The following is a 9,908-nucleotide window of genomic DNA, read 5'->3' as shown; positions in this document are numbered from 1 at the left end:
ATTCTTCTTTTTAGATCTTAATGTCCACAAATCATGAAAGAAAGAATATTTTTTTACTACAAAAATTGATGTTCAAAAAGCAGTTGTATGGGAACAAGCCAAGGACCAGCAAGGGACCCATCAAGGAAAGTGGGGAAATTTTAAATGGACTAGAATGATGAAAAGTGGTCTATGTCCTCCAGCAGTCTAAGCCTATAGCAGCATAACTATAGAGATAGCTCAGGATAACCTGAGCCACTCTAACTAGAAGCTTTATCAAAAAGGAAAGTTTTAAGCCTAGCCTTAAAAGTAGACAGGGTGTCTGCCTCACGGACTGTATGATATGTAACTTTTATTAAGTCTTGTGTAACAACTCTCAGTTTACCATTTCAAGTCATTCTGAGGTATAAACATGGCCTAAACATCATAATAACTAGTAACATTTCATACAAACCATTAAAATACAGATATATCATTGATGTATTGAAAGAAAACAGTGTAATTGGTTACATATTGTTACGTGATGAAATATTCAGTCCAAGGAGATGGACTTTGCATCTGTTGCTGTTGATATCTACTTTTAAAGCTGTTATTTAATTTTCTTTTTTGCTGTGTTTTTTCAGGTTTTATCTAAACTTTGTAACGGAGGAGGTCGACAACCCAGAGAAGTAAGTTCCACCATGTGCTGCTTGATCGGTGATAAACTAGAAAGCCCCGGCTAAAACGTTTTCATGAGATAAACCCTCAATATGAATGACACAAACAACCTGAGAAATAACGCTCTCTGCATTTCTTCTTCTAATTTTGGTGCATGTTTGAATTTTATCATCTTATTTATCACTAATGTTAGGATGGAGTTAAGATACTCAAATACAAACTGGACCATGAAATGTCACTAACACTATCTACTGATAGAGAAAGATATAAATTCTGTAACAACAACAAACAAAACATATCAGCCTCAACTTCATTAGTTGGCAAAAACAAAATAAAGATATGAGAGTTATGGATCAAACACACAACAAAGTAGCATGGATGAACATAAGATAGAAGAAACTATAGATAAACCACTGATTGCAGTTTGTTTTCCATTCGGAGCATATTTCTCTCATCAAGCTCAGCTTATCAGCCTGATAAACAAAGACTGGTCCAATAGAACAACTTCTTATTGCTGCACATCATCATCTCACACTGCTCTCATTCTGTCCTCTGTTCTCTTTTAGAGAAAAATCTATAGTTTTATAACCAGCTAAGCTGACATGAAGACACTTTTGTTCAGTGAAAAATGAAGATGAACTATTAAAGCATGTTAGTCATTCACTGTGGTAGCCTGTGGAAACTCAGCTCATTTCATACTGTTCATTTCTATATGTCCCTTTGATTCCTTTCAGTTAGAAGCTGCTCTGGCAGGAGGCAGATAAAACACATGTTGGTCAAATTAAAACAAAACCATTATCTGTATCCACCTATCATTGCAGGCTCATGTGGTGCTGATGGCCAGTTTACATTGGGCTAAAAACCCCGGACATTACAGGAAAACAAACACACACTGGGCAATTATATAATTAATTTAGAAAAGACCAAGGAGAAATACTCCTCTTCAGTAGTATTGCTACTGAAGAGTAGTATTGCTATATCTATTTCCTATTGCTTCAGTAGTATTGGAGTGTCAGGGTATTTGGTGTCTCTAAATTGTCCCTATGTACATGGATGGACTGCTGACCTGTTAGATAGATGATAGATGGATATCATTTAAAGCTATAACCAAATGTAGCTCAGCCTGTTTGTACCAGAGGGCTGAAAACTTTAAAATTAAAAGAGCAAATGTCCCCTGTCGTTCCTAATTGTGCAAATATTGTATAAAAATTATAACAAGACATGGCTAATTATTTTTTGTTAAATATCTGATAGAGAAAATCTGTTGCTTTTTGAAACAACTAACCTTTTTGTTGCATTTTTAGATTTCAAAATAACAAACACATCAAATATTCTACAAAGAATCATGGATTTTTATCCACAGGATATAATTTGATGTAAAAAATAACACAATAAAACATAACCCACATAATTCTCAAGCTAATGACAAGGAAAGTAGATTTTTAAACATATTTCTGGTTCTTTTACTGTCATTCTATTGTGAAAGTCCAATAAAAATGTATTAAAAGAACCAAGAAAAGCTTCTCAGACTAGTACTACATCAGATGTTTTTTTTAAAAATCATTTTAGGTCACTATTAAGAGCCTTTATTGAGGTTACAAAGAGCCACTCGTGGCTCCGGAGCTGGAGGTTGCAAACCCCTGGTGTATACTGTCAAAAAAAGGTCTTTTATATATTCAAGTAATAGTTGATGTAACAACATTCCTTCAAATGAATACAGTGTCTGTTTTATAGTTCTGTGATTCATAGGCTAGGTTTTGAAGAAAGCCTAGAGGCTGTTATGTAATTTCAAAGCAAATACATAAAAAAAAAAAAAAAAACAGAACAGATCCTGAGATGTTAAGGGGACGAGTCAAAATGGGGTCTTCTTTTTTCACTTAAGGAGCCACCAATAATAACGGTATATGACCAGTGTAAATAATGGCCCCTAGTGTTTCAGTATAAATCTTATGAGTGTTTTAAATGAGATGGTTGTAAATGTCCAATGTTCTTTCATCAGCCGTTCTCTGAAGCTAATAATTTCCCCATCTCAGCATCTTTCCCTACATCTATGAAGCTTCTCTCCTCCTCCGCCTTAGAACCTAGTAATTTTCATCCATCCTTTGTCAAATAGGTCCGCTTTATAGGATATATATAGTCATTCGTATTAGAGAAGTGTGGTTAGATGGTGACTAAGAGAGGGGAGGTAGTCCACACAGAGAGGGTCTCAATCCCAGAAGGAACAATAACAGACATTGAGGACAGCTACAAGTACCTTGGAATCCCACAAGTTAATGGGAACCTCAAAGAGGTGACAAGGAAAGTGGCTACGGCCAAATACCTCCAAGGAGTAAGGCGGGTTCTAAGGAGCCAGCTCAATGGCAAGAATAAGTCTTGGCTAATAAATAGCTACGCTCTACCAGTAATCACGTATCCTGCAGGAATAATAAGCTAGCCAAAGGAGGAGGTACAGGCCACAGATGTTAATACATGAAGGCTCCACAACATGCACGGAGGGTACCACCCCAAATCCAGTACCCTGAGACTGTATGCCAGCCGTAAGGAAGGAGGCCAAGAACTAGTGAGCATAAGAGCCACTATCCAAGATGAAACATCCAAGATCCATAAGTACATCAAGGGCAAGGCTCCAACAGACGACATCCTCACTGAATGTCTCAGACAATGGGGAACAGAAGATGAGGTGCTGGAGGTTCCGACATGGGAGGATAAGCCCGTACACAGGATGTACTGTACCACGAAACAGAACCAAAGTGGCAGATATCAGGAAATCCTACCAATGACTAGACAAAGCCAGACTGAAGGACAGCACAGAGGCACTCATCATGGCTGCACAGGAGCAGACCCTAAGCACCAGAGCAATAGAGGCCCAGATCTACCACACCAGACAAGACCCCAGGTGCAGACTGTGCAAAGAGGCCCCTGAGACAATCCAGCACATAACCACAGGGTGTAAAATGCTGGCAGGGAAAGCTTACATGGAGCGCCATAAGCAAGTGGCTGGAATAGTGTACAGGGACAAAGTGGGAAACTCCTCCAAAGATGGTAGAGAATGACCGAGCCAAGATCCTGTGGGACTTCCAGATACAGACGGACTGAATGGTAATGGCAAACCAACCAGACATTGTGCTGGTGGACAAAAAGCAGAGGAAAAGCCTTTGTGGTTACATAGAAAAACTAGAGAAATACCAGGGGCTCTGAGAAGAGCTGGAGAAAACCTGGAAGGTCAAGGCATCAGTGGTACCCATGGTCATTAGGGCCCCCAAACTTGAAGAGTGGTTACAGCAGATCCCTGGAAAAACATCAGACATCTCGGTCCATAAGAGTACAGTCCTAGGAACAGTCCTAGGAACAGTGCAGAACCCTCAAACTCCCAGGAAACCCCTACACTGAGGACCCGAGAGGACCAGAGCTTGAGGATGACACATACCACCCCACAAGGGGTGAGAAAAAATAGTTGTTATATATATATATATATATGCCTTTTTACAAGTCATTATGGTTGTAGTTTTAGACTGGGAGGATCCTCTGTAGAGATCTGGGAAAGCCTTTGACTGAAGATACTTTTTTAACAGCCTCATCAAGGGGATGCTCTCTATTCTGCACAGCGGAGGGGTGAGGGCTGTGCTGCTTTCAAATCATGCTAAATCTCCAACATTACCAACCGTCGCTTTAAGTAGCTTCTGTATACTCATTAATCCCCTGTCTGTATTCCTGAAGACTCCTTTTTCTTGTTTAGCAATTCCTTTGGGTAACTGGTCATCCAAGGTCTATTAATGGGAGCATCTCATTGTTCTGGTAGGGATGGTGTTATCTACACAGAATGTTATGTAGTCAGTCAAACACTCACTCATTGCGTTGATGTCCTCTCAATGTGGCTGACACAGTGAATCCCAGTCTGTAGCCTCAAAATAACCTTGCAGGGCTTCTTCAGCTTCCTGTGACCATCTTCTCACAGTTCATTTTAATGCAACTCTTCTAAAGGGGCTTATACTCTGATCAAAACAAGATTGAGTATCTTACATTAGCATAAAACCACTGCAAAGTGTTGCTTTCTCTGGTAAAGCAGCTGCCAAACTGTTGGAGCGACCATACTTACCTTAAAAGATTGTAAAGTAAAAGTTCAACCTTTGTGAACTACTTAAAAATATGAATGTATAAAAATTTTATTTAATTACAGTAATGTGACCAATTACACGTAATATGGCGTAAAAATCCTATAAGACAAAGGATTGGATAAAAATGAGAAGCCAAACTGACAGATCCATTAAATGTCCAATTGCAGTCATGCAAATTAAAAACATTAAGATTAGCCAATTGAACTAAATGGAAATTGTTTCATGACAGACTTTGGCAAACATCCCATCATCATCCAGACAAGACGATATAACATCATATCATAATAAAAGTGCTCCCAAACAAACATGGAAGGCTGCAGACTATTGAACAACACTGATGTTGACGATGTTTGATGATACATTATTTCTTACTCGAAATGTCACAAACTTTACCATAAATTGGACGTACCTAAAAGAAAAAGAGGAGAAGGAGGTTAGCAGCCCACCTCTTTCTAAACCATCTTTCTACTTCCAGGACGGTCCCATTAGCCATCTGTATCTCAATGGCTATTGTGACCTTCTGCTATGTGTTGACCAATGTGGCCTACTACACTGTGATGTCAGCAGAAGAACTCCTGGCCTCAGATGCTGTCGCTGTGGTAAGAACTTCCTTCCTTCCTTCCTTCCTTCCTTCCTTCCTTCCTTCCTTCCTTCCTTCCTTCCTTCCTTCCTTCCTTCCTTGCTTGCTTGCTTGCTTGCTTGCTTGCTTGCTTGCTTCCTTCCTTCCTTCCTTCCTTGATATAATAAATGGCCTATTTTCTGTCAGATGGAATTAGCAGAATAAATCCACCAATATGTGGTAAAAAGAAGGAATCAGGAGCTGAGACATGACCAGTTCTGCCTCCCTTTTTGTTTTCTGAAAGAATCAAATCTTTATACGAGGACAAGAAAAACAAAACAACAGCTCATCTTTGAAGAGTAAAGGTTTTTCAGACATGGATACTTTTGCTGTTTCCACCATGGATTAATTTATCCGTCTGTGTGAAACAAATAAAGGTACAAAAGGTAAACATATATAATTTGCCAAGCAGTCAAAGGTTCTACCTTTCAGTTGTTTTGGATTTCAGTTTGAGATACAATCTTCTCATAAATCAGTCGGCTATAACAAATCCATAAAGTCTTTAAACTTGCTTTGAAAAATTGAAATGAGAAGATAACATATTTTAGTAACAAGAAAATGCACTTAAAATTATTTTATCAAAGCCAGAATATTTAGCCTTCCTAAATTGAATAAAAATATGTTGAAGTATTTTCTATAGCTTCATAAGGGAAGATTGAAATCGTTTCATGCTTTCTGAAGAATAACCAAATAAATGACTTAGTGATTAAAAGCAGGTTGCACTAACCAAAGGATCTACAGGACTTTGTTCACCTGTCCCTCCTTGGCTTGATTATGAAATAACAGTAATTAAACCCAGACAGCGTTACCTGCTGGAGTTCACAGAGAAGATCCCACATGTGTCCTAAAAGTAAACAGCTGATTTATAAACCTGCTAAAGGTTTGATTTGGGGTCAGTTATGCAGTAATGCAGTAGTCTGATCAATGACCTAAAGTAAGATAAAAAACAATAGGAGCATTAATATGATCTCCATGTTGGGAAACAGCAGAACAGAGTTTGGCTTTGTTTTTCTGCACCACAAAGTTGCCTTCACACCTTGACAGCTTCACCTTTATACTGCAGTGATTCACCCCCCCCCCACCGCCTTCCTGCACTTAACATCTCATTACCAGAGAAGCATTTATGACAACTTTGCTTCCCCGCTAATGCAATTGCCCCGGCCCAATCCTGTTAATGTTAATCACATCCCAGACATTCGGTAATAACAGCCACCTTTCCTTATTAGCCTGCAGACCACTATCAGTGCATTTGCACGCCTTTAGTTGAGGAAGACTCAATCACTGAGGGATCCCTGCTCCTGTGTAATACAGTTAGCTTTATTGCCCTGTGCACAACGAGTGTTAAGAGCGCCTTAAGAAAGATGTTAAGAGCATTTCTGTTTTTTTAGAAGGTCGATATGATAAAAGGATTACACTCTTTTCTTCCTCCATAAGACAGTGGACAGAAGTTAATGTTGAAACTTAATTTAAGATCTAACTCATGTCTCGGACTTAAGCTCACAGCATTTCCTAATCAGTAATGTTAGACGACCTAAAAAGGAGACGTGCTCCTATTATAGGATGCTAAGAGAAATAGAATAGATCTGGATTATTTAAAGGTCTTTTTCATTTGCATCTTGCTCAAAGCAGTAAGTACCCATCAGGGTTAAAGTAGTCTGACATTTACAGCTTAATGTGCAGAATGCTAATTAAAATATTACACTGAATTGAGTAACATTGGAACAAAATCCATTTTTCCTTGGATGATGTGAAACAATATAAAGACTACGTCTTAACAATGGAAACAAAATCAGAGATTTTTATTGTAAAATGTTTTCTGCTCTTTTAGAGCTGATCAGTGTGTAGGTTTGATCAGTAGGAAACTACAGGAATCTACTTTGTCATGTTAGGTACCATGCACATTGGCTCATCTGTGTGTATGTAAATAAATGGAGCTCTACTGCAACAAAGGTGTTACGCAGAAACTTTGATGCTGGATCAAACGGTCCAGCTGCTTTGACTGTTTATCTCCTCTGTTCTGCAGCTTCCAGCTAGATAGCAGCTTTGCTTTATTTACTATATGGGCTGCAAAAATAGTTTTAACCTGTTTTTAAGTGAAAAAGTCCATCTATAAACATCATCTGTTCATCAGTTCTTCAGGATTATAATCCCACTAAAATCTGCAGTTCTTGTTGGCATCACCAGACCAATGGAGTAAATATCGCTAAGCTTACAGGCCCACGGCTACTTAGGGGCCCCATCACTGACACCCAGGTCCCCCACGCAATTGTAGACTAGGACGCCTCTTTGCAGATGTAATGGTGCAAAAGATTCTTCTTAAACCCACCGAACACTGAAGAGACTGACCTCACCGAACCACATTTATACCGCAACACATGGCAGATTTCAACATGATGGTGAGCTGTTTAAACACGACCCTAATAGCAAAGCAGGCAGTGGGACTTTTAATTACTATGTTAATAACTGTTTATAGTTCATTAGACGGTTGGTAAAAATACACTCATATAATATGTTTCAATGCGCAATAAAGACCTTAAAAGAAACCACTTGGAATTATTGGTAACTTAGAGCGTAGATTAAAACCACAACCGTTATGTACAATGTGTTAGCAACGATGGAAACCAAAAAGAGGCACTTAAGTGACGAAAAAAACTTCTCAAAATAAACATGTTCTTTCAAAGAACCGAAGAAACAAAGGTGGACGTTGCTGCTACAGTGAGTAAAGATTGAGACCAGGAGATGAATGGAGAGAGCGTGGGTGAGGAGGGGGGCTGTGAAGCTGAGGGTAGCCCCATGGCTTGTTGTGCTAATATACTAAAGTATATCCAGCTTGGTGGTGCGCTGTCACCAATGGTTCCATTCAAGGTGCGCAGTCAATATTTTTGTGATCATTTACTACTGAGAATTGCATAATTGTAACTTATTGGCAGATTTATGGAACTGTCACTGTATCCTGAGCCTTTATCACATGTTTTACTTCATATGAGCCCATATCTGGGCCCACCCAGATAATGTAGCTGACAGGCCTATTGTTGTGTTGTTAAACCATTACGCCAGACCTCCGGCATACCGCCGGTGTTCTGGCAGATGAGCATACCCCGTCAGACCAGCATACCCTGTCAGACCAGCATACCCATAGTCAATATCCTTTGAGTTTAAAGGAAGTAAAGAACTTTGAACTAAAGAACATTTTCCCCAGAGCTGCCTCTGTATTGAAGTCTAATCCTCACTGATCACACTCCGCTCATATAGTGACAGACTCTCCTCTCCCTCCTCAAATCTGCCTCCATTTATTATTATTATTATTATTTATATATTAGCAATACTATAATGTTCACTTGCACTGCTGACTGTTACTATAGTAACAGCTGTTTAATTGCATCTTGCACTACTTACCTTGACTGGAATATTGATTTGCACTGCAGACTGTTTATTCACAGCACCAGTTGTTTACATCTAAATTTGCAATACCGTACTTTAACTGTAATATGCAATTACCTTCCACTGCACTTTAATTTTGAAAGCTTTTGTCCAAGTTTTAGTTTTATTTATTCATTTTATAGTAATAATATTGTATATCCTGCACTTCTGGTTAGACCTAAACTGCATTACGTTGCCTTGTACCTGTACCTATGTAATGACTGTGAAGTTGAATCTAATCTAATCTAGTTTATCCCTTTAGTTTTGTACGAACCATACACTTTAATGTACCTCAACGGGCATGTATCCCTATTGTTCATAAAAATGTTTTAGTGCATCAATAATAATCAGAGCTGCTCTCTGTTCCTTCTACATAACAATCCATTCTTCCAGCTTTTTTTAACCTTTGGAGTTTGTGCCGATTGTTGGCAAGAGACACACAGCATGTCAAACTGGCCACGGCAGGCGAACCATGCAAAAAAAATGGCCTTGTTCATGTTCAGTGTGAACAAACTCTAATGGTAGCAGTGTAAGACACAGGAAGTGGAAAAAATTATTTACCTTAAATCTGTCCAATTATTACAACAGCTTTTAACTGTGACTGCTGTCCCATGGAAACCAACACCATTTAGATGTTAGCTTTTAGGCCAAATCTGTTCGATGCGTCATATTCTGGATTAAGTCCAGAAATAGTTGTTGAAAATTGGGCTGTTTTTGGTCACTCTGATTTTGTCCCACTTTAGTGCATAAATAGAAATAGAAAAGTCGCTGCAAACGTCCTTCAATGATCTCAAAATTGCAGTTTTCCACAATTTTCAACCAAATGTTGACGTTTTTCCTAAATCATATCATCTTTTTAATGTCTTTTCAACCATGTTTTCTCGATGGGAAGGACAGTTTGAACCATACGTCACTAATCTCCTTAATTCAATTCAATTCAGTTTATTTTCTTTAGCGCCAATTCACAACACATGTCATCTCAAGGCACGCTACAGTTCACTAGATCATCCAGTCAGATTGAATCAAAGTTTTCTATCTAAGGAAAACCAGCTGATTGCATCGACTCATTGACTCTTCAGCAATCCCTCACACTAAGCATGCTTGTAGCGACAGTGGAG

At 38.8% G+C, this 9,908-nt stretch overlaps 1 protein-coding gene across 1 annotated transcript in view; it reads left to right on the top strand.

Moving 5' to 3' along the window:
* Positions 1–9,908, top strand: part of slc7a11 (solute carrier family 7 (anionic amino acid transporter light chain, xc- system), member 11) — a 47,534-nt gene that overhangs the window by 25,300 nt on the left and 12,326 nt on the right. The window contains exons 6-8 of the mRNA XM_015386365.1: positions 603–647; positions 5,227–5,350; positions 6,563–6,569. Coding sequence (XP_015241851.1) covers positions 603–647; positions 5,227–5,350; positions 6,563–6,569 — 176 coding nt within the window. The remainder of the gene's footprint in view (positions 1–602; positions 648–5,226; positions 5,351–6,562; positions 6,570–9,908) is intronic.

This window comes from Cyprinodon variegatus, unplaced genomic scaffold (genome assembly GCF_000732505.1).
Source record: "Cyprinodon variegatus isolate N-32 unplaced genomic scaffold, C_variegatus-1.0 Scaffold366, whole genome shotgun sequence".
In the NCBI taxonomy this organism is placed as follows: domain Eukaryota; kingdom Metazoa; phylum Chordata; class Actinopteri; order Cyprinodontiformes; family Cyprinodontidae; genus Cyprinodon; species Cyprinodon variegatus.
Note: the sequence above shows the minus strand (reverse complement) of the source record. Positions and strands in the feature narration are given on the sequence as shown.